The 25851-nt window shown below is 38.9% G+C and overlaps 1 protein-coding gene across 1 annotated transcript in view; it reads left to right on the top strand.

Moving 5' to 3' along the window:
- Positions 1–25851, top strand: part of TG (thyroglobulin) — a 179948-nt gene that overhangs the window by 78326 nt on the left and 75771 nt on the right. The window contains exons 24-37 of the mRNA XM_034069710.1: positions 656–771; positions 1376–1484; positions 1708–1905; positions 3956–4123; positions 4684–4749; positions 5463–5543; positions 7598–7735; positions 8834–9010; positions 9751–9862; positions 10348–10418; positions 12361–12504; positions 14469–14534; positions 22803–22937; positions 24664–24828. Coding sequence (XP_033925601.1) covers positions 656–771; positions 1376–1484; positions 1708–1905; positions 3956–4123; positions 4684–4749; positions 5463–5543; positions 7598–7735; positions 8834–9010; positions 9751–9862; positions 10348–10418; positions 12361–12504; positions 14469–14534; positions 22803–22937; positions 24664–24828 — 1746 coding nt within the window. The remainder of the gene's footprint in view (positions 1–655; positions 772–1375; positions 1485–1707; positions 1906–3955; positions 4124–4683; positions 4750–5462; positions 5544–7597; positions 7736–8833; positions 9011–9750; positions 9863–10347; positions 10419–12360; positions 12505–14468; positions 14535–22802; positions 22938–24663; positions 24829–25851) is intronic.

The following is a 25851-nucleotide window of genomic DNA, read 5'->3' as shown; positions in this document are numbered from 1 at the left end:
CCTAGAAGTCAACTAGCTTAGCTTACAGTCCTGTTATCATTTGATGATTTCTGATGATACTTTGATTGAAGCTGGTTGGCTTTATTCTGAAGACATTTGAAAATCATTTCACCTCCTGTTCTAGGAGCAAGTGATTGGTGAGTGTGTGAGGACAGAAGGATCTTCAGCCACCCTTAAATCTGGAAGGGGGTGGCTGCTTGCTCCCTTACACTGGCCAGGTGATTTCTGCAGAGGCAGCTGGCACAGCTGAATTCGATCTTTGCTTCCTTCCTATTACTCTGATATTGCCACAACCTGTTTGCCATGGGCTTACTGTACTGGGGAGATGTGATGGGCTGGCAAGCTGGTTCATGAGAGTCCTCCCTGCCTCCCTCAAGCAAAGGTATCCAGCAGACATTAAGTGTTTGGATGAGTGGTTAGACCTAACTCAGCTGTTTGTATCATTAGGAGATGAACAGCTTTTTTCATTAATTTAATTGAAAAACCTAACCCTCTACTAAAATAGTTGAACACTAAAGTTCATCTGGCTGATGAAATTCATGTGCTTGCAGTGCAATAGACATAAATAGGTAAATAGCAGTAAGCAGTGGAATTTGTAGCAGAAATTTTGCACATGAGATGCTAGGAAAACTGAGGTTTCTTTCCCATTTTTCAGGCTGTGAGATGGAAGACGCGTGTGGTTTTGTGACTGTAACTCCTGCTGGTGCTGAAGTTGTCTGTGAATTATACAGTGCTGCTGAAGTCAACTTCAACTGCACCAGCTCAGGATTGGTAAAAATGATATCTAAAAATATGTGTTTACCATAATGCTGTACATTCAGTGTAAGTAGATGGCATTCCAGAAGAAAGGCAGGGTGTTACCTGAGCCCTTGGACATCACTCTTCACTGTGGCAGTGATAAATTCCTGCAAAATGGTAAAGAAGGTACACTCAGATGTTTCCAGAAGTGACATCTGAGTGCCTTAATGTTCGGTTGAAACATCACAAAGCACTTTTGCTCCTAAAACATGCTGAGCTTCTGCAGTCAGGAAAATGGGTTAATTTAAAAGAAGGGTTAATCTGGGTAATCCAAACCAGAACTGTCCACGTTGGTAATCAAGTCACCTGAAACAGTCATTTCTCAGTCCCTTCCTGTAGCCCAGGGTTTGAACTGTGGGCTCTTTAGCACTGTAACATCTTCCTATTCACTACTTTTAAACACATCAATGCAGTATTGAGGAGTCAAGATGTGAGTCTGAGAGAATTAAAAATGTCCACGCTGGCCCACATCTTTGCGCTGATTCCTCCCCCTGAGTTTCTGATTAAGGAAAATGTGTTTTAGGGAGAGGAAATCAATTAGGTTGTATTGATTGTGCATGCCTGTCTTCTGTCTCAGGTGCAAGGTGTTTTGGGGAACCCTGCTGCCACTGGCATTGGTCGTCTCAGCTGTCTGCTTCATGTCAGGAATCCAGAGGGAGATGCAGTGATGATCTATTTGAAGAGAGGTACGAGATACAAGTCATTCATCTGATGTTAGACTGCTGTGCCCAAACTTGTAGTTACTTCTATATATGATCATGTCTAAATGTGGGGAGCATCTTTATTTAAGAAGACATAACACTTTTTCAGATCTTAACATTTAGTGATAGACCAGTTTGAAGGCAGGCCAAAAGTTTCCCCCATCCTCTTGTGTGGTTCTGACCTTTCTTTCCTGTTCTTTCTATGCAGGACAGGAATTTAACTCATCTGGACTCAAGACCTTTGAAAGGACCAGTTTTCAGAATGTGCTTTCTGGCGTGTATCGCTCCATGGTGCTCTCAGCAGATAGTGCATCTCTGACTGATGCTCAGCTCTTCTGTCGGCAGACGTGCAGCAGGGACTCTTGCTGTGACGGCTTCATCTTGAGTCAGAATGCACTTGATGGAGGTATTGTCTGAATGCAGAACAAAAAACTCCACAGTGGAAACCATCATTAGTTGAATACACCTCAGTTTTGGATGCAGTTTACTTTATATCATACCAGTATTAGCAGCTTGCCTCTACATCAGTGATGTTTTCTGTTGCAGGCAAAATTTGAGTAATGCAAATGCATTGACCTGGAGCAATAGAGATAAAGACCTGAGGTAGTAAGCTGCTCTTGGAGAGAAATAGACATTTTGAAAGGATAATTCTTTCTTTAAACATCTGCATCCAGATGAGATAAATCATTCTGAAAACACCTCTTTCCTTATGTAGCACAGCTCAATTGCAAGAAGGTTCTTTTCAGGTGATGGGACAGTTAATATGGTGTCTACAGACCTTGTAGTGCAAATGTAAATCAGCTCCCTTTTTGGAGCAGGGAAAGAGGATGCTAAACAGGTAATTATGTTCTTGCATGCAGAAATGCTACGATCTCCTAAATCTGGATGTCTAGCTAGGAAAACAAGTGGGGGTGGGATAGACAGTGTGACAGTGGTGGGACTTAGGCAAAGGCTACATTTCTGCCAGAAAATTTAAGCACTTAATGTGCTTTAAAAAGCAGTGTCTGGTTTTTGTAGTTTCTTTTCGTGGTCACATGGGATCAACTTTCCCTTTGGAGCTGGGTTTGCTATAGGAAAAGTGAATTTCTAATTGAGATGTCTCAAGATTTTAAAGACAGGCTCTTAGAAATCCGGGCACGTGCTACTGGCTGCTATGTGGCAAGCACTTCTCCAGTTCGGAGTGGAAAAACTGATCCTGGAATTGAGGAAATGTTCTCTGTGGAAGCTGCCAAGCAAATGTTTCCAGAAAATTATTTTTTGTTTTGGCATCTAATGGTTTGTTTTTGTTTTAATTTTTTTTAATCAAAATATTCTAAGTGATCTTGTAAAGCCTATTTCTCTATAGATTTACCATGAAATTTTTGAGTTCTCCATACTCATAAGAGTAGAAGGGGATGTGGAGAAAGTGAATGCTATAACAACAGCTCTCTGTTTAGTTGGGGTGACCTATTTGGATCACTACCAGAAGTTAATGAGTTACTTGGACTAGCATTCCATTTTAAGAAAAATAAAAAAAAGGAAGAAAAAAGCAGCATATTCATAGAATCATGGAATGGTTTGAGCTGGAAGGGATGTTAAAGCTCACCTGGTTTCTGTCCCCCTGCCATGAGCAGGAACACTTTCCAATATATCAGGGTGCTCAAAGGCCATCCAACCTGGCCTTGAACACTGTCAGGGATGGGGCAGCCACAGCTTCTCTGGGCATCCTGTGCCAGCACCTGAGCACCCTCACAGGGAAGAATTTCTTCCTAATGCCTAATCTAAGTCTCCTCTTTTTCATTTTTAAACCGTTCCCCCTTGTTCTATATGCTCTTGTAAAATGTCCCTCTGCATTCAATATCTTATATACCCAGTCCATAAAAACAAACCAGTGAGAGCATTGTAAAACTGTAGAGACGTGTGACAGCAAGTGCAGAGCAAGAAGCTGAGTATTGTCTAGAAGTCATGGTAGCAGACTGATGCCAGAACACCTGGCTTTAAGCATGCTGGTCCCCCTGCCTCACGTTGTGATGCTGGAGGAGACTCAGGCCTGCGCTGACTAAAATCAGGCACCAGTCCAGGAAACCATCCAGGAAAAATAGAATTGCTTTCTTGGTTCAGAGCCTGAGATTGTGAGACCGCCAAAGGCTTGAATATGTCTCCATGGTGCTATAAAGTGCTGAGAACACTGTTAGGTATTATCAGATAATAGTAATACTTTATTAGGTGGTAATAGGGTGTGCTTGAAACCTCTGAAAAGCAGGCTACAAAGTTTGGGTATGAATGGCTACCCTTAGTACTCTAATTCGAACATATGGGTCTGATTTTCTTTTTAGTAGCAATACTAGAACTTACCTATCTTAGTGACACAGGATCAGTTGGCACTTAGAGAAAGTATTGTGATGCTCAGGTGACAAGCTCTTTGTAGGTGCAAAGCATTACTGGAATGATGCAACTGTCTCTCTGCCTGAATCTAGGTACCATTCTGTGTAGTTTGATGAGCTACCCAGATGTGCTGATCTGCAATGTGAACGGCTGGAGGCCAACACCAACATCACTCATAGATCCGATATGTAAAGGTGTGACTTATGACGAAAGAGAGAAGATGTTTTCCTTCACCGTGGGTGGACAAACGTTCAGTGGAAGTATGTCAATGAATTATCTCAGTTTACATTTAAGGTTACTTTAATTTGATTTTAAATTATTTACATAATTCTTGTATATCTCCTGCCTTTTTCACCAGTCTGCTCTTGTACTTCAGTGTTTTTTTCTCAAGTAAATCCGTATTTGTACAATCATAAGAGAATAAGAAACTCTCTAACTGGATGCATTGTTAGACAGATGAATCTCTCACATTTTACTGTGTGAACATTAGTGGAAGTCAAGAATGTGTTTAGTATATCACCCTGTAATACTTCCAGTATTTAATTAGGGCAGATTCAAGCCAATAGTCTGAAAGGAAGATAAAGTCTGGAGCAAAGATAAAAAGAGAGATACCCACAGCTGCACAGAAAAAACAGTGATGGATAATAAAGTTTTGGGCTCAGATTAGCACCAGAACACGCAAAACCTCTTTCCTTAGCATCTTGTATTGTAAACAAGGGGGTGCATTGCCTAGTGATGTGTTTTTAATGCAGTTTCTGAGCATTTCAATAATATCCGTTTAGTTAGATCAGCTATTCTAATAAACTTGTTTCTCTGTTAGCTTCTAGGTTGGTAGAAGAAGCGGAAAGAAATTTTACAACCTTTCAGCAAGTTTACCTGTGGAAAGGTGAGATATCTCATAGAAGTTGTTAATAAAAGCTTATGATGAACTGTAGGCAGTGGCAGATGTGTAGATTATAACGAAAGTGTCGTTCTCACTTTATTTTGTATTGTCCAAATTGAAGCACTACTCAGAAGTCTTTTCTGGCGGGGTGGGTGTAATCTGGAGTAATTCTGGGACTGTAGTTTCAGACTATTTGGGTAAATTCTTGTGTCTGAGAATATACTTTAGAACTTTTAATACCTGTGAAAACAGTATCATGGAGATGTTTACCTTTCTCCCGTCACTTTCCAGGTACCATAATAATTTGGCACTTTCTTACATAGCTATATGGGTTATTTTTATTAGCATGATAACCCTGTATGTGCTATTTTTGCAAGTTTACATTCTGAATGTCACAGCATACATAGCAAGACCTGCCAAATGATTTGTGATGCTGCTTTAAAAATGTACACAATCTCCAGAACACTAATGCTAAATGCATAATTATTGTGGATATCGCATTTGCTTTCATCCTCTAAACAGCATGCTTTGATTTAGGTTTTCTCCAGAGTTATATGGAGATGGTTTTACTCATATTTGATTTAACGGTTGGTGGAACTATCTAAGGAGTTTATCTAAATGGTGCACATTAAATTTTGGGAACTAAGGATAATATAGTTTTAATGGAAGAAAGATAAAGGGAATTACTATGCTCTTTAATTCTTGTTTCATTCCAGGCTCTGATATGCTCACCCGGACTGAAACCTCTGCATGCAATACTACTGCTCTGAAGACAGACAACAATCTGGTGTTATCAGGTATTACAGTAAGAGTAGACAGAGAAGACAGCAGAAGATACCAGAGTTTAACCAGAAAAAAATCATATATTGCCATACGTGTATCATATGATATTGGTATTGTGAAGTCCAGAGGTTTTCTGTTAGGTACAGATTTTATTTTAGGTATGAAGTCCAATAGGGTTTTGAGAAACATATTCAAAATGTAAGCCTTCTGCTCTATGATTTTTACCTTCCTAGGACAGGCTGGAAATGAAAGTGTTAAAATGTTCTATGAAAACTTGTTCTTTCAGGCTTACCGAACTGTAAAGACTCAGGAAATACTATTTGTCTGAATAAAAATCTCACTTAAACTAGGAATCAAATCCTTAGTTTAGGTACCTGAGCATATTTACTGCTACTGACAATGACAGTAAATATGATGCTTAGAGAAACTCGGGATGAAACTGCAATCAGTCACAACTGTTCCTTCCGTGCATTATGGAAGTGAGGGGCCTGTGAAGTTCTCTAGTTCCTTCATTATTCCAGGGCCTGTGCTTCATTACACTAAGTCATGTATATATCCAGATAATTTGTATTAATTCACTAGAGTGGTCCTTCAGCCCTATAGTGCTAAGAGAGAGTAGTGGAGCCTATTGAGAGCACTTTGGTTCATCTATAATGATCTGCAGTCTTTGCCAAGCAGTATTAATTAATACCTGAGAATTCAATACATGTAAAATCCTAACGTGAAGTGAATTGCTGTGTTTGCTTATGTATTTGAAAGGAAGCTAAACTAAAATGCCCATTTACCCAGTGGCACTCCTGTACAATTAGTGGTAAAGTCTAGACTTAAAAATGAGAGAAAACGGCACTTAATGCATTGGGTGAAATTCTCTTGCATTTACATGCCAAGGCAGGAGTTCATCCCTCGGGGTTCTCCCTTTACCTTGCTGCAGCTGGTGATATCATTAGACATGAAACTATGCAAGGAATGCAGTTTCTTGCTCCATCCCTTAGTCTTAGCCATGACACAAACCATTTCGAGAGAAACTGAAGACTGAAGTTAAGTCTTGAGAGGCAACAAGACTTAAGAGTTGCCTCTTTAAAAAGGTATGGGTGCATCAAGGAAAATGGCTGCAGAGCTTTTATTACTTGAAGATTATCCTTAAAACACATGTTTTGTATTTTCTGATAGCAAATCCACAGCTGTTATGCACTCCCAGCTTGTCATTAGGTTCTTCAGCGTTTCAGCCTCAATCATCAGTATGTTTTTACTTTCCTATTTTCATTTTCTTCTGGTTGTTTCAGTTCATCTAAGATTAAATACCAGAATCCCTCACAATATTGGAGTAACTGATGATGAGACCTGCTGATGGCATTTGATACATAAAAAGCTGTTTATGAAGAAATTTGATCAGTAAAGAAAGCCCATTTCTTTCAATATTGGATCCTTATTTAAAGGGAACAATTTAAAAGCAGCCAGAAATAGCTGTATGTTTCAGAGGGGGCTCAGGAGATATAAAGCATCGCATACATGACTGAAAATCACAGGGAGGTGACAGAAAGAGTTATTTAATGTGGTCTTTGGGAGCATAAACTGGGAGAAATAAGGTTATATGACTGAAATGGATATTAAGCTTTTTAAGAAAACTTTTAACAGAGAGCAGTGAAAGCTTCTCAAGGTAAAATAGGGAAATTGCTGTATTATAGATTACTAAAACTAGATTCATTAAGGTATTGTAAGCATTCTGAGATACTGTACTTCACTGTTAGGTTAATGTGTTGCATGACAGAGTAGAGAGAACCTTATTTCTAGAGAGTGAGATTTTCCTCTAGTTTTTCGGTGGTAGAAATAGCCTGACAATGCTATGTTGTGCAGTAAGGATGCATTGCCTACACAAGCTTCAGTAACTGTGGGTGAACAGTTCTGTTATTAAGAGCAGCCTTTGGGGTGTGCTAACCCTACAAAATGGTCACAACTGTTTTACTATGAAAGGCAGAATTTTATATGTAATTAAAATTAATTTATTGCAGATCATAGTCAAGTTTTTTTTTGTGGGTTTAAGCAGTTTGTTCATTTGTTCGAATCTCAGATTCCACAAAGGATCTTTTCTACCGAATGGACAACAGCCAAATACAAAGTGGCCAGAACTATTCTCTCCCTTACCAGCAGTACTGGGTCTTCAGGCAGAAGTACTCAACAGAGGAAGCTGTGCTTTGGTGTCTCACAAGTAAGACATATGGGAGACTGTTATTCTGTAGGAAATAATTAACTAAAATCTTTTCATGGGTATTATAATAAGGATAAATTTTGGACTTTGAGTTTTTTTGGGGGAAAATCCACAGAATTTTCATGGAAGTTGCTAATGGGGCCACTGGTTTGTTCCTTACGATCTGTCTGATGTGGCAGAAAGGGTACCTGCCATTCATCATCAGGGTATCCCTGTTATGGACAAGAGAAGTTGAAGATACAATTTCGGCAATACTCTGCTGTTCTTGAAATGTACCCCTCAAAATAGACAGATAATGTAGTGGTAGAAAAAGGTAAAATAAAATTTGGGGTTCATGAAAAAGGATATTTGGGTTTGATAAATGGAGAAGAGTTTCTAGCTCTGACCACCAGGAAGGCAGAACCGAGTGTACTAAACTGTGCAAGATGTCAGTAGAGCTATGCCTGTTTAAAATTAAGAACTGACATATATTTACAGAAGCAATTGCCAGAGTAATTGAGAAATGGGTTTTTTGGCTTTGTTTCTTTTCTGAAGGTGCAATATTACCCTGGGACAAACTTCAATGCAAATTGCTACAAGCAAACAGCTTGGCTTGAACAATTGATTCTAAAGGTTATTTATATGTATGAACACTTCAGGAATATCTTTTGCAAAACCTTCCTAAGATATTATAGGCTTTATTGTCCTTTTTATTCTGTAAAGTAAGAGACACATAGCTGATGCAGGGTTCTTTTATGATTAAACAGTTTGTATGTCAGATTTACTGAAAAGAAAACAAGAGAGATCTTTATGGATCACAAAGTTAGTGACACCAATGCACTAATGTAATGCTTGTCACAACTGGGGAATGTATCTTTCCAAATAGCTGTGTTGTAGCTCCTTTTCTGTGCCCTACAGGCAATCCTTTAGTGTCACCAGGGTCTGTCCCTATTTCCCTTACACTGTAATAGAATCATATTGAAATTCTTTTAGCTGTTTGCTGATGTGCACTGTTTGCTTTAAGTGAAAAACAGTTGTTTGCTTTAAGTGCACTGAAGACATGAAGAGGTATAGAGAGGTGAAGAACTGTTTGTAACTCTTCATGACTTTGCTTCCTAGGATGTGCACAAGAAGATGAGTTTTGTCGAATGGCAGATATTCAGAATGCTGCAGACACATATGTTGTGTGTACCCTTTATCCAGAGGCACAGATTTGTGATGACAGCATTGATCAAATACCAGAAAACTGTCGAACCGTGCTACCCTGGCAACCACATACATTGTATCGTAAAATAGGCAAGTTTGGGGATCTGGATGTATAATGTGTGCTCTAATCCTGGTAATGCAAGCTAGTGTTTTGGCTCTTGATTCTCAGATAGAAAGTCTGTCTGTATGAATGAGTCCTGGGGCATGATGGTGGAAGGGGAGATCAGGCTGTTCCGGACATGGATGTTCATTTTCAGTTCAGTTCCACTCTCCACCTGAGGTATTCCCAATTCAGAGAGGCCAAGGGTAGCTCAGAAAATCTGTATACCAGATCTTAGATCTTTTTATAATGTGGCTGAAGTGGAAATGTCATTGGGATGTAACAAATCCCATTTTCTACCATTAAATAGTAGATAAGCAATGCAAAAATTTAAAATCCTTGATTGTAATTTCATTAGTTATTTTACTGAGTCCAGAGTTACGGACATGTGGATTTTAACCTCTGCTCTTTGAATGCTTGGGAAGTTCAATGATTTTCCTGATAGGGCTTGTGTGAGGAAGCTGAACAAACAAGACTGTTACCCCTGTACAGGAACATATACTTTGTAGAGGTCCATTGAATTACATTATTAAATCATGTCTTTTCAGGGATCCCAAAGTGCAACACAGGTTGATTATCATATTACTGTGATAACGTCAAATTATCCTTTAATCAATCAAGACCATTGTAGCATAGAAACATAAACTTACCCTTAACCATGTTATTACTTAACCAGTATATGGAAATTACAAGATTAAGCTGATTTTCCCAATTTTCTTTTTCCTTCCAGTCACTCTAAAAACCTCTGTGAAGAGCTTCTACACACGTGTACCATTCTGGAAAGCAATGGATATCTCAGTGAGGAATATGACTGACATGAGCAGAAAAGCTGTTTCAGATGGGTAGGATGACAATGTTTTTACTGGAAGTTTAACTGCGCCTGGAATACCAGCTCCCTGTTAAGCAGATGAAGGGCATCAGACATGTTGATCCAAGAAGTTATAAATAATAATGTATATAATTAATGTTTATATATATGTGAATTATTAATTATCCTGCTACTAAATAGCTGATTGGTCAATTAAATCTCTTGGCAATAATGCACCAATTTTAATAGTTGATATTTTTAGGTCAGATATCAAAATAATAAACTAAATTATTAGATGTTGTTTGACAGATGTCAGACGTAACTTCATCAACAAATGGAAAATGTGTGGAAAGTGTCTATACGGTATGGAACTTATAAGACCTATGAACAGTCTTAGTCTGAAAGGCATCTCTGCAGGTTCTCAGTGTCTCTCCCCTATGCAATATCCAGTCTTCACTTCTCCATAATACAAACAGATTATTAATGGTACTCAGAGTAATGATGTTTATCCTTTCCCAGCTTCTTTGATTGTGAGCGTTGGTGTGATGCTGACCCCTGTTGCACAGGATTTGGCTTTTTTAATACATCAGGTATTTTTTCACTATCTTCATTTCTTAAAATCATTTTAGTGTCTCTTTATTATTCCAAACTTCACTCTTTTGCTGTGAAGGGCACTTTAAAAGCCTTTGCAGATTTTATGCAACTCTCTTTAGCACATTTTTGAGTAATCATAACCATTTCTAGGAGTTCAGTCCAATGACACTCTCCACATCTCAGAAATTATTGAGGAAAGTTCATGGGAATGAGTCATTGAGGCTGCAGTTTTAACAGCATGAAATTCCAACTGATAAAACTTCGGAACAGTTACTTCTCATTTATCAACTTCTCTTCCAAAATGTTGATTGACCTTTTTTTTGTGATTTTTTTAAATGTTGTTTGGTTTTTTAAAGCCTAAGTAATTTAGAAACCTAAATATTGCTGAAATTAAATGCATGTTAAGCACATAATGTCCATGGATACTTTGCGACAGCTTAGCCATTTGACTTCCTTGGATGTCTGAACTTCTCTGCTCCCAGATTTTAGACTTTATTGAGGGAGACTGGTTGCTGATAAAGGTTTCCTGTCTCTTCTCCTTAGTATTTTAGCTACTTAAGACATCTCAAGTAGGATTTTGATCAGTCTGAATAAATCAGAACTGTAAAAGTATTTGTGACTTGAGAGCTATTAGAAAGTCAAACAAACATATTTACTCACCTGGGATGGCTAATTTACAGGATGTTGTCACCCTATGCTCCCTCTGTAGTCAGCAGGGAGATGTATAGACACAACTATGGGGTCATTAAGAGCTGTGGTTGACTGAATCCTGTTCTGGAGGTACTTTTCTTTTGCTCCACTTGCTGTAAAGGAAGTGATTTGTTTAAAAGAAAGACTTTAGCAGGTGTTTAAAATTGGATGCTACCCAGCTCATAGTGAATGAGATAGTTTTTAATGTTTTGTTCCAAATTTAGATTTAGACCACTAAAGTAACTAACTTTGGTTTTGGAATCTTCAGGTGCTAATCATAGAATCAATCAGAGTACAATAGAATGGTTTGGGTTGGAAAGGACCTTAAGATCACCCAGTTCCAACCCCCCCATCCTGCCATGGGAAGGGACACATCTCACAACTCTCTCTGAGGCTGTTAGTATGTGCTGGTTTTATAGTGCCTTTGGGAATTTGGAGCACTTTCAGAAATACACGTTTTTAATTTCCTTTTCTGTTGAGCAGACTTTATTTTCACTTAGTCAAAAATGAATAGCTTGGAAAATTAATCCAGTACAGTTTAGGTTGGAATTACTGCTCAAATCAAGAATAGTTGACAGTTTTCATATGTCCATATAACAGTGTGAAATTTGAAGTCTTAACTGAATATATCTTTAAGGTTCTTTAAATAGTTCTAAAATAAATTAAGGATTTTCAAGCACAAAACATGCAAAACTCTAAGATTATTTGATTAATATGTTTAATTTCAGCCATCAAGGCCTGGCATTCACATAGTCAAGGGAACTTTCAGTGGTGATTTTAACATGAGCTAGTATAAATCTTCAATGAGATGTTCTTCGAACCCTCCATTTTTCTGTACCACAGGGTACAGAAAGATTTACACTAGGTCTTTGAAAGGCAGAATTGTTATCTTGATGTAGGTAGAGGCTGTGTTCCAACATACATGCAGATTTCTAATTTCCAGGATTGCCATAGCCAGAAAGGTCAGCTTGCTCAAACAATAGTTTCTAATCTTTGCTCAGTGGGAATGCTCAGTGATCTTAATGGATTATAATGTTGGCACCCACCTTCTCTCACATTGAATTCATTGTGATTTTTCAACACTATTTGCAACAGCAGTAAAACTTGGCCCATTTTAGGTATTTCCTTGTTTTGATTTCTAAGTCAGTGGAATTCCTTTTAACAGTGCTGTATTCATTTTCCTCAAAAGACTATCTAGAAGAGGAAATTTTTCCCCATCATTTTTATAACCATTTATTTCCCTGGCAGGTGGAAAGATAATGTGCCTGACTCTGAACAGTGTAGGAATCCAGACGTGTGCTGAGGGGACAAGAAGTGCTTGGCAAGTTTCAAATTGTAGTTCACCAGATGCTGAAGTCAGAATACACCCCTTTGGCTGGTATCAAAAGCCTGGTAAGTGTATCAGGGTCTTTCTGACTGGTTTCTGTACATTGAAGCTTATTAGCTTTCATGTATGGAAGCTCCAGCTTTCAGCTGGAGGACTCGTAATCAAGAATCACAAATAGACGAGGCAGCAAGTACGTGCAAGGGAAAGAAAGGTGCGATTTAATCTTCATTTTAATAGAACAGGAATAGAGGTATAATTTCATTTCTTGGCTTGTAGGGGAGACTTCTCATCAATGTTGGGACCCTAATATGTTTTGTCCCACTGCACAGGGTATCATTCTTTGTTTTTCACTGAGTGGCTTATGGTTTAACAGTGTGTGTGGATGCATAACTTCAGAAGGTTTGGTTTGCTATGGGATTTAAAGTGTCTGAAATATGAACTCAACCTGGAGCTCTTCAAGTCCTATACTGGTACTCTGCTCATCAGCCCATCCATTTACTCTTTTAGGGGAGCAACCCTTGTTACAGAGTAGACACAGCATGTTGTTGGGAGGCACCATGCAAGCTTATGGGGAAGGGTGGGTTGAGGGTCTAATGCGGAGAGGAAGGAAACAACAGCCCTAATAACATAGGAAACAGCAGGAGCCTGTGGGCGAGGGGGACCTGAGAGGCAACCAGGGGTAAGAATAAAAAATGGTAGAAAGGTGAAGAGGAGATGGGAGGTATAGATACACTTCCACTTCTTGGATTTATTTTTCCTCTCACTGGTAAAGAGCCAGCTAAAAATAAAGGAAGTTGCTCACTTCATGGGCAGAGGGGTGATGAAGAGGAACTTGGGGTGTATGCAAAGAGTGAAGTGTTAGGAAAGATGGTGACATTTACTTATGTAGTGAGGAACAGCAGATGTGTTTCCACTATAACACATAGCAAGGCACAGATGTTTATGCAAATGGAGATATTTGTAGATAAAAATTTGTATCAGTTGTACTGGTGTGTTGGATATCCGGGAACCAGCAAGAGTAACAAAAGCCCTCTTGAGCCTTAAGGGAAAATGGGTTAAATCTGAAGAAGGAATTTACTGTAATGAGGCATTAGCATGAAACAGAGTATGTGGTTTTAGTCCACAGTCCTGTTGTAAGAAGATACTTGTGCCTCCACTTGTGAGCTGTTTGCCTGCTCGTTTCCACTCATAAGCAATTTGACTTCTTATGTGTAGTCATGGTTGCAGCTCAGTCAATGAGGAACATATGGTGGCATTTTAAAGAAAGATCTGGATAGTCCCAGCTCTTCATTCCTGACAATGTGAACGGTAAAAGACCTTTTTTTATCTTTAGAAATGTCCGTTGATTACATGCATGGACAATACGAAGCGGAAGAAGCAAACAGGAAATCCAATCTGTCTTCAGCTTTACAATCCCTACAGCATTCAATCTGTAGAGTTCATAATGTATTTTGTCTTAGTAGAGAATTTATAGCTGATTCGATTAGCCAAAGTGTTTTACAAAATATGAATGCACAGGGGAAACTTCTTGTTTGTTATTTAAAATCATTTAAATATTTTAAAACTTAGAATATTTAAGGGGAATATTAGCAAATGAGAAGTTTTCTGTGTGGAAAATATGAATGGTTATTGGAATTCTAATTTAGAAAGTTTCCTGATGGAAACTGGCTTGTTCCTAATTCTCGTTTTGAGAAATTCCGGTTTGCTAATCAGGAAGCAGAGAAAATCTCACATCTCTTGTGATGCAGAAAACCAAATACGGAGAGGGGCATGGAAAAAACCCACAAAACTACTGAAATGAGTTGCTCCTAAATAACTGCATTTTGGTGAGAAATTTAGGGAAGTGTGATGTGAAGTAGGAGCTCAAAAGTGCTAGATAGCAAAACAACCTCACATCCTTTTGGTATTTGTGGTGAGAAGATGCAACATTCAGATCCGAGCAATAATGCTGGAAATACTGAGGTGTTGATTACATTTTAAACCTTCAAATGTAACTGTTTGTAAGTGTTTTGGGTTTTTCTGCTTTTAGCTGACCTGAAGAACACCATGCCTAACCTCTGTCCGCCTGTTCTCTCACCTCTCAGGCCAGAAAGCGGTAAGTGTATTCATGTGCTAACCCAAAAAAAAAGAAGGAAACATCGGGTTTTTTTGTGTGCTTTTAAAAGATCACACTATAATGAAGTGTTTCTCTTCACATGAGCTTACTCATTCAGGTGTTTACTCATTTTTATTAGTTTTGTATCATTTAAATGGAAGAATTGTCATCCATGATGGTGGCCTAATATCTCTCCAGCTCACTGCCACAAGAGGTCAGTGAGGCAAAATATTTGGTAGGATTGATGACGAAATGAACCATTTGTAAGCGTGGATGTCAAATCACTTTCAGTGTATAAAACTTCATATTTTACTGCAGTGGCCAATGAAGATAAGCTCTGGCAAGGGTAGGCCCTTGAAAAGCTGTTTATCGTATTATTGTCCACAGTTGTGGGGTTTCTAGTGCCTTTCTTGTAGCATTTGGTGCTTGCAGTTTCTGTCAACAATATTGAATGCAAGGAGTGACAATGAGTTTTCATTAGATAATATTAGTTAGATATTAGTTTCAGTAGATAAAAGCAATTGCAACAGAGACACAAATTTAGAAAATCTAGTTTTCCCCCAAAAAAAAGAAGATGAAAGGGGCAATTCTGCCAGAAATTAGCACAGGTTTATACTGCTTTATTAGTGGTGCTAGAGAAGAATGGTAACCTCTACTGCCTTCACTCCTTGTTTGTGGTTTCCTGCAAGGATGGAAATATCATCCCAAAGATTATTCAGAACTGGACAACAAGAAATGCAGTATTTCGGGTGTGTGTTGGGTCTCACTTTTGAAGAGATGCTGTAACTTGCTATGACACCATCTTTGTTTTGGGAAGAAAGTTTATTTCAGTCTTGCAGGAAGTGAACCTCGTGGTACACACGTGCATTATTTTATAGGGGGGTGGACCCTCTTAATATGTGAAACTGAAGTGCTGTCTTTGTGTCTATTGCCCCCTAAAAATATATATACAAATCATCAACAGATACAGGCTTCCCTGATCTGTCCTTTCCAGAAATACACAGCATATCCTCTCAAGGCTGTGTGTATCGTTAAGGAAGCAGCTTGACTAGTCATTAGATAACTCAGTTAAACCTAAGGTTAGACTGAAATTGAGAAGTATCATCCACTTCTTGGTTTTCTTTCTGATCTAAACAGTTTTTAATCTTTTTGTGTCTGTCTTTCCTTAAACCATGACCTTAAGGTCCTTTCTAACCCTGACTGTTCTATGAATCTATATATAACTGAGCTTTGAGGAGATGGTTAATATTTGCAATGAATTTTCGATATTGAATTCAGACTTTATGATAATTGCTTTATCGTCATATCTATGACCACCAGTCATGATCATTTTCAGACCATTTGTATTTATTAGTAGAATTTATGCTTTTTTTAAATGATCATTTTAATGTAATAGAAGGAAAACTCCTATCTTTATAGATAAGCAGAAATAATATTTGTGTGAAATGCTTTCAGGAGCCAGTGGGGTATGTGAAGGCTGGGCAGTTCAACTCATTTGCACTGTATTTCCTATGGGATGTAGAAAAACACTTTACTAAAGCTTTCTTCCTCCCAGTGTGAAGCTTTCTTCTTCCCAGTGTGAAGCAGTAATTTTGTAATTTTCCTTTTATTTTTTTTTCTGTCTTAAATCTAGTGAAAATCTTAAATCTAGGAAAACAGTGACCTAAGCAGCACTTAAGCAAATTAGGCCTTTCTATCTGTCATTTGTTTTCTCTCTGAAGACTTCCCATAACAGAGCTACAGCAAGTGAGGTGCTTATCTTATCTTACCCTTAGTAACAATTTAGATCTATCACACTCATTTCCAGACCATCTTTCCAAAGGCAGAGCAATGAGGGATATCTGTGGTTTACAAAGGTCTGGTTAACCACCCAAGCAGGCAGAGCCTCCCACAAAGGGCAGGATTCTGGATTAGAGTAGTTGTCCTAAGGACAGCAATCAGGGGAAGTCACTAAGTCATAAAATGCATGGCTAGCCTGGAAGTCAAATTAACACTAGTGCCCTGTGGTCTTTGGGTCCCTCACACCAGTGTGTGCAGCAACACATTCAAAATGCAACTGGGCACCATATACCCTTCTTATGTTCTACCTCATTGTGATAGCACAAATACCAGCCTGGTTATTTAGGTCAGGTGCTGTCTGTGTCACATCAGAGGTTTGGGAAAGTTTCCAAAACCACTGTTTCCAAACTCTTTATGATTAAATATGTCATATTAATATGTGACCTAGAAGATTAATTGTTTGAGAGTTGGGCATCATAGAAAAGCTAGCAGTGGCTGAATTTCTTATGTTGTGGTGTTGCTTGTACATGGGGAAAAAGAATTACTGTGACTTCTATGTGGTAACCAGATGATGAGTGTGAGAAAATGTTATTATTTATAACATTTGCAAAGGACTCGCACTTGTTCCCACTTAAGTCAGATTATAAGACCAGAATAGATTTCCTGGGGAAATACATACTGTCGTGTGTGTATATATGTGTGTGTGTGCATGTAAGCATATATATACACATGTAAAAAATATATATATCAAAAGATCAGAAGATACTTAAATTTGAATGCTTTGCCAGAAGTCTCTGATCTAGTGAAGTTCATCTCATGTCCAATTAGTCAGAGTTTACTGAAACACAATTGTGGCCTATATTTCAATAAGCAGTTAATGCGTTTGACTGCCTCATTTTCTAGTTAACAGGTTTGCAATACTCAATGTCCAACACTTTGCTTCCTCCCATTTGCAGTCAGGCTGCTGACTCCGTTCCAAGTCTGTGTTGTTTCCAGCCCAAATACCTTGTGAAGAAACCCAGATTAGCAGATTTAATTTCAGTCTTGAGAGAAGTAGGTACTTTGTCTATTTTACTCATTATTTTTTTCAATAGAGAGGGTAGAGGCATGTAGGACCATAGAAATAGCCTCAACAGGAAGGGTTTCTACACATACTTGGGCAGCAGAAGGAAAGGTAAAGAACATGTGGGTCTGTTGCTGAACAGGGCGGGAGACTGATGGCAAAGTATATGGAAAAGGCTGAGGTGCCTTCTTCATCTCAGTCTTTACCTCAAGTCCAACCTTCAGGCTTTTGAGACTGAGGGGAAGCCTGTAGCAAGGAAGACTTATACTTAGTGGAGGAGGATCAAATTAGGTAACAAGCGGGACGTACAAATGTATGGGACCAACCTGGCCTTGAACACTGCCAGGAAAGGGTCAGCCACAGCTTTTCTGGGCAACCTATGCCAGTGCCTGAGCAACCTCACAGGGAAAAACTTCTTCCTAATAGCCAATCTAAATCTCCCATCTGCTAGTTATATCATATACATTTTATAGGCTCCATTCCCACTCCATTCAAATCAAGTAATTAACTGTGAAACCACCGAGGCGTATGTATGTATGTAATGATCTGTTAAGCCCTTCTTGTTTCTGCCTCCTGTGATCCCCTAATGATTTATAGCCATTCCCTCGATGTGGTGCTGAGCAGTGGCTGTGGGATTTTCTGATGTGGGAATAAATTTCCCATCTGACTACCTCAGACCTGGGGTATTTCCATTCTCAATAGTACAGGTACTGATTTGCTGGCTTTGTTGATTTAGGAGTATCATTTCTCTTCCTGTTTTCCCAGAATGCTGAGGATATGTCATAGAGATCTTTGATGTGAAATAGAGGCAGCCTTCTTTTACTCACCCTCAGGAACTGATCTACCATGCCCCTGTACAACATATTGGAGCTTTGGTGCAGAATATCTCTATCTTTAGTTTTATTATTTTGATTTTTATTCTATTTGCAAACACGCGGGTTTTAGCCTTTGAAAACAGCTTATTTTAAACCTGGATAAATACCTGGTACGTTTTTAGTATTCTATTACTCTATCATTTGCTATAATTAACACTACTCAAGGAGGCAGAAAGTTTGCATTTAACATGGGCATAGATTGCTCACTGCTAAAAGGTATAAATAACACATTTGTTGGTTTGGCACGTTTGAGGTGTGATTATAGGTATTATGAAGCAGTTTTTAGAAAATTACTCATTTTGTATTATTCAAATCTCAGTGGATGGACAAAAATGAGAAGCAACTATTTTAGAGTGTATTTTCTGCAGGTCCACTCTGAGTTGATGATTTTCTTGTTGTAGAAGCTGTTGGTATGCAGACAGTCTTCAATGGAAAAAAGCCCTTTGAGATCTAGGAGTATAAAGCACTAAGTTCAGTGTGTAAGCATCTTTTTTACTTGAGTCAGGGCTAACAAATATGGCTATTTTTAGGCTATTTACATATGGCTATTTTGTATTTGTTTATAAATAAATACAGATTTCAGAATTAAGATCAGAATTTGTCTTTCAAACATAAATTAGGCACACTGAACCCTAGATCTGATTTATGTACCTCCTTCGCCTCATCTTATCCTCATCTGATTTATGTCCCTTCTTAAGTTCATGAGTTTTCTTTGAAGTTTAATTTATTTTACTGCATTTCTGTATCTCTGCATCCTTATACCACATGTCAAAATTTCCAGCAAACCCAGAACTGACCCCTCTTTTCTTCCACTGAAGTCAGCGATGAAACTTTTGTTGGCTTTATGGAAAGGGGTTTATAAAGTCATTGTCTGTGAAAGTGGGAGGCTGAACTCGGTGTCCCCAGGAAATCTATTCTGGTCTTGTAATCTGACTTAAGTGGGAACAAGTGCAAGTCCTTTTGCAAATCCAGACTTAAACCTTGCCTACCCAAACAAGAACATCTGGAAGAGAGAGGTTGTCTGTATGGCACATCTATAATTTTGCAATAAAAGTTACAGGGCTGGCTGGATTCAGAATGCTGTAATTATCCAATCAAAGCATTTGCCAAAATGTGGTTTGGAACATCAGAGCTTAACCTATATATAAACCAGCAATGTCTTCCAGCCCATCAGGTGCACTATGCATTTGCACTAAAGCAGTGCCCAGTTTGTAGCCTTGTGCCTTGCAAGAGCAATTTCTAGATGAGGCAAGTTTAGGTCAGCCATGGAAAGCTCTGCTTTGCCCAAGTGGATGTGCATACCTGTGGCATTGCTGGGTTTGCTGCCAGGAGAAGGGAAGAAGGAAACATCTAATAGCTAAAATCTCTTTTGCAGCTAACTGCTGGCTGACAATGTCCTCAGTGGTACTATAGATGGCTGGCTTAAAAGGGCTTTGCTCTGTCATTAAAATAAGCAGTAGTGTTTCTGCATTGATCTGCATCTGGGGTCAGCTGGGCAGAAGGTCAGAAAGGGAAAACACTGGAACTCTCAGTATATAAATCTGAGATTATGAATGCTCCAACCAGGATGGAGAATAAAAATAGCCCACCCCAAACCAACCTGTAAAACAACCCGTGTGTGTTGGGAGGTTGCAAAAGTCACTTCTGTGAGATTTGGGGGTGAAGAATAAGCAAGTAAAAAGTAGTTTAGATATGAATGTACAATCTACAGATGTTTGCATCATGAGTGGTCACTCTTCTGTGCCTGACATGGGCTATAAAGTGCCCGTTGTGTCTTCTATGTATTTAAAATTAATGTTATTAACTTAAGTCTGTCTCACATAAAGGTTTAAAATACGGAATGTTTAATATAGAAGCAGGAAGTTTATCTTGGGATCAAATGCAGAACATTTTACGTGTACCTAATAATTGTGCACTCAGAAGCTTATGGACACTTTAGAAAGATTTTAATAGTGGTAAACTAGTAAATCTCAGGGAAATAGATACAGGAGGCAGAGTTCAAGTGTTGGAGGTGTAAATCCAATTCATTTATTTTGCTTTTGTGGAATTGTTTTGGGTTTCTTCTCTGAGAAAGCAGAATTTAGCTTAGCAAGAGTGCTCTGAATGTTTGATCTGCAGGCAAACAGAGGCGTATGAGGACTGTGGAACCTGCCACAGGTCACTCGGTGAGTCAGGGAATCAGGGGAACAGGGTCAGTCTGGTGAGATATCTTCCAAAACCACTGATGCATCCAGACTTGTTGACTTACAGTGGAATCCAGACAAGGCTCTTTTTGGAAAGACTCACAGCTAGTAATTTAAAGCTTTGTGCCTGAACCTAGAGAGATTGCTTGTTCCACTAGTAGGACCTCAGTTACTAGTACTATACACAGTGCAAGACGTCAATATTGATCTGTAAAAAGAAAGTTTAAGTTATATTGATAACGTAATTCTTTTTTCTTCCTGCTTTCCAAAACAAACAAACAAAAAATAATTGAAATAATAAATAATTGAAATAACAAATAATTGAAAACATTAACTGACAAGATATAATCTGGAAAAGTAAGACCTGGGGATCTGGTAGTGCAGGCAGATGATCTCTGGAGAGGATGTAACACTTTTAATTCTCCATCACTTACAGAGCTGATTTCTATTTTTAGATATCTTTCTAAGTAAATGCCACAAAGTGTCACCCTAGATGTGGAGGCTGAAATTTTTCTAACATGGCTCATGGAACAGGTCACATTAGACAGTTTTAAAATAGAGAAACCATTGTTACATGAAATTTTCACGACTAAAATCACTGCATTTCTCTAAGATAATTTCAGAGTCAGTGGGTCTGTTACAAAGTCAAGCTGTGATTGCAGGGTTATTGCTCCCTTACTTGTTCAGATTCCTGAATATAGTATGGATGATCATAGAATTATAGAATGGTTTGGATTGGAAGAGATCTTAAATTTAGTTTTAACCCACCTGCTAAGGGCAGAGACACCTTCCACTAGACGGGGTTGCTCAAAGCCGTGTCCTGGCCTTGAACACTGCCAGGGATGCAGCAGCCACAGCTTCTCTAGCCAACCTGTTCCAATGGCTCAACACCCGCATAGTGAATAATTTCATGTCACTGTCTAATCTAAATATACCCTTTTTCAGTTTAAAGCCGTTCCCCCTTGTGCTATCGCGACATAAAGTTGTAAAAAGTCCCTCTCCAGTTTTCCTTTAGGCCCCCTTTAGGCACCGCAAGCTGCTCTAAGGTCTTCCTGGAGCCTTCTCTTCTCCAGGCTGAACAAGCCACATAATCAAGAATTAATTCTATTTCATATATATGTACATATACACAAATATGTACACATGTATATGTGCATGTGTATTACATGTATACAAACATGCATGCTCACATATATGCATGTACATGTGTAAGCATATTCACATGCATACTGTCTCTAGCATGCCTCAAGAATTATTCTTCTCACAGTGGAATTAAAAAAATGCAGCAAACCTTTTTTCTCATACACAAACAGCTAAAAATATCTGCAGGCTCTCAATTTTGCACACAGAAGTCAAAAAAAGAAGGCTTGGCAAAGGATAGGCCTTTAATTACTTTAGTTCCTTTCAACAGTTCAATATATTCTCAAGGCAGAAGGGCCCTGCTGGAGCCACCAAGGTCTAAACAAGAGGTTGGCGTTACCCTCCCCATGTAATTGTAGGGTGAGGACAGAGCAGAGCCAGCTCTTGCCTTGCTATTCCTGGTGAGCCAGGAATAGCACACAGATGCAAAAGTTGTGGCCATTCATTTCATTAAAGGTTTCTTATAGTCTTCTGAGAAGTGGGTAACTGGCAAAGATGGCCAAAGTTTCCTTCCTCCCCTCCTCACAGAAATACAACTGTGACCATAACACAACATCAAACCTGGAGCTAAGGTCAGGGGTTCATACAGTCAGGGCTGTGGCATGCCTTCCCTGCAGCTTGGAAGCCCTGATGTTGACATACTTGTCCAGTTGATGAGAATGGAAGACCCAAAACAGACCACAGACTGGGCTGGTTGTATCGTTCCTTGAGCAAGTAAGCAGGGAATAGCAATATCTAAATCAGATTTCAGAATTATTTTATTCCAAATAAATGGAATGATCAAAGGTTAACTGACCGAGCCCTGACTTTTGCTTCTGCAAGGTAAATCCTTCCCAAGGAAATGTAAACTGCAAGCACAGGTTATCTCCCACAGTACAAGCTCAAAAAAACCTGATGTGCAAAAGGAGTGTGACCAGCAGGACAAGGGAAGTAATCCTGCCCCTTTACTCCTCTCTCATGAGACCCCACCTGCAGCACTGCATCCAGCTCTGGGATGCCCAACACAAGAGGGACGTGGACCTGTTGGAATGAGTCCAGAAAAGGCCACAAAGGTGATCCTCTGAAAATGGGATTAGATGCTCTAGTCAATCAGAGGCCTTTGAATATTATATTAATTTATTCCCAGTTGATGCAAACAAACTCCCCAATGCTTTTCTTCTGTATTATTTTCCTCTGAAGTTTTTCCTGATTCCTCTATTCATATTATTTTGTATGGTTCATTTTGCAGAGTATTTGGATATATGGCAACCCTTAAATGTGTCCTCTGTTCTCCTGGATTCATCCATCTCAAACTTTGAAGTTGTGCAAGTTAGTAGAGATATATCCAATTACTTCTCCACCGCCAGAGAATATTGCCTATCCGGTAAGAAATTATTATTTATAGCTTTAAAGAAAATACTGGCTTGTGAGCCTGAAAACTCAGGAACAACTTCCCACCACCACTTCTGACACAGATACACCAATTTTACTTATTTTTAAAGACTACCCCAGTATTTCTGGGTTTGAAAGAAGGGATCTGAAATAGGTTATCTACTGAAAGATACAAGCGACATAAAACGTTATTGAGTGATTGTGTAATTTTGACACCTCTTGGACACAGAGATCTCTTCTCTAGGCATTGGATAACTTGGAGAATATTGTAGTGAATAATTAGAGGGGTGATGTCATTACTTCCTAAAGAACAGTTAAGGAAAGTTCATCAAGTGAGACAAATGATGTCACCTACAGTTATCTAAAGTAACCTGTAGCTATGTGCATGAGAGCAGGTTAACTGAGAGCTGGGATGAAGCAGGGGCTGGGTTAGGCTGTAGTAACAGCCTATTTAGTAACAACAAAGGAAACTACTTTATTCAATAACCTGACTAGCAGCAAAGGCCCTTTCACTTTGCATGACTGGCAAATCCCCATGCCACAGTGTGCTAGAAATAAGGAAAAGTTCCCACTTACTGCAGAAGATAGTCCTTTGAATGGTGTGGGTTTTGTATTAGATGGTCCTCACCTTATGAAGGTGAGCAGTGTAACTTACTGGTTTTCCCTTTTCCTGTAACGGTTTGAAGGAGCCTTTCCAAAGGGGAAGTGTTGGATACCCACCTCTGAGTACAAACTGGATGATTAACTTTATCATGCTTTACTGTATATATAGATATATATAGATATATGTCTGATTTGTGTTAGTGTGCTTGTTTGCTCTAGTGTGCTTATTTGTTTTAGCATTATAATGGATGGGAACCTGAGAGCTGATTTCTTCTCATGACTGAGACATAACAAAGTATGGGTTTTGTCACAGTATATTCAGTAGAGTATATATGTGTATGTTCATTGTGACTGTTGGAAGGAGGCAGGAAAACAGAGATGTGCAGCTGTTCTATGACCTTCATTCTTGGCCACATTGGGGCCAATACTCTCGACAGGGACAACAGTGAGCTCATGAGAAACTGCAGGGCACCATGAGTAAACAATGACAGAGCTGGCATAAAGCTGGTTGTTTTTCTAAAGGTATCAAATCAGGACCCTCTTGTAGCTGCATCCGAGGCCTCACCTATGGGTGGATGCATGACACAGGAATTTCCTAATTACCTGAGACTCCCAGCATTGGCTGCAGTGGGGCTTCCCAGCTTGAAGTGTGGGCCTGAATAATGGTTAGGTGGTAATTGGTGATGGATTTCTTCTTAATCACTGTTCTCTCTATGCAGTAATGATTTGATGCATTGCTAATTTCCCTCTGTGCTATACACTGGGATGAGTGGGAGAATCACTTTTCTTATTCTGAAACGTTTCCCTGGTGTTCTCTTCAGCTGAGGTCCTCAGTACTTTCTTAGATGTTTTTCTTTTCCCTAAAACCTGTGATACCAGTTTTCTTGATGTGTTGCTCCATTTTAAAGCAAATATAACCTTTTGTCCTTCAGCTGTTTTGCAGAATATTCTGGGAATCTGAGAACATTTATGTCCCATTATTCTGCCTTATAGCTACCTCATATTCTTGTTGCTTGACCTGTTGTAAAACCTTTCATTTAAACATAACAGTGTCATACAAAATACTTTGGGAATACATTTTTACCTGCTCTTTTTCATCATGTTTCACCTCACAGCATGTTCAAAGAACCAGTCATGTACAGTGGTTACACTGGAAGTCCAGCCTTCAGCAGTCAGATGCCTTTTCTACCCTGATACCCAGATATGCACACATGGGCTTCAAGGGCACAGCTGCCGGGTTTTACTCAAAGAGCCAGCTACATATATCTATAGGAGACGAGGTAAGAGCAGGTTAAAGCTATGGAGGAAGGAACCGTGGTGGCCTGTGCACAGTTCTTGCTAATGGAAGAGTGCAGAGATCCTAGACATAAACCACTATGGATGTCTCCTGGACAGCTCGCCATTACCATTTCAATTGATTTACAGCCAAATGAGATGGGAAAATGTCCCTAAAATGTATGAAAACATAGTGTTACCATCTAGTGTTGAAGCAAGTATAATAAAGTAGGTATAATAAATGCAAAAGATGTTTTGGAAAATGCAGAATGGTCAAAACAAACAAAAAAGCAGTAATCAAAGTCCAGCTCCTTCCTTTTCATCTGCGGAAGGTGTTTCTGTATGTTCTTTCTTTTGACCTCTGGGAATAGCACAAAGGAGTGTTGAAAACCCACCTTCGATTGAAAGCCTTAAGAGCCATCTCAGAAGAAAACAAACAACATAAAGATCTAAACCAAGATGAATTAATATTTTGAAGAAGGGAAATGATTTAAGAAAGAAATAGAAGTTGTGTTGACTGGTAAAAATATTGTTGTTTGGCTCTGAACTTAATTGCAACTGTAAGTTTTGTTGGTTTTTTTCCCCTTGAGTTTAAAAGAGATTGCTTTCTTTATGTGTGATATTGATTATTTCTTTTATTAGGAGCAATTCTAATAAAACAGGTAACAGTAAGGGTAAAGTGAGAAATATTTCCTGTTCACTGAAATTTTTGCAATGAGCTGACAAATTAATGAGAACCTTTTAAACTCAAACTCTGTAAGAGAAAAGGGGCTTTATCCTTGTCAAAACCAACAATTCCTACGCAGGAGTGCAGGGAATTTGGATATGGGTTATACCTCCTATGGAAGCTCTTCTGTCTCACATGATGAAACAGATACTAGAAAGTGGTGTGAAGTGCAAGCCTTTCCTGTTGAGAGTCCAGACCAATGAGTGTTGTGGATATCTTTCCTCTGTCTGACTTGCTATAAAAGTCTAAAAGTTTAACACTGTGCTTTTTAGAGCTTGGGGCAGGGGAAGCCTGCAAATCT

The sequence above is a fragment of the Melopsittacus undulatus genome, chromosome 1 (genome assembly GCF_012275295.1).
Source record: "Melopsittacus undulatus isolate bMelUnd1 chromosome 1, bMelUnd1.mat.Z, whole genome shotgun sequence".
NCBI classification, from domain to species: Eukaryota; Metazoa; Chordata; class Aves; order Psittaciformes; family Psittaculidae; genus Melopsittacus; species Melopsittacus undulatus.
Note: the sequence above shows the minus strand (reverse complement) of the source record. Positions and strands in the feature narration are given on the sequence as shown.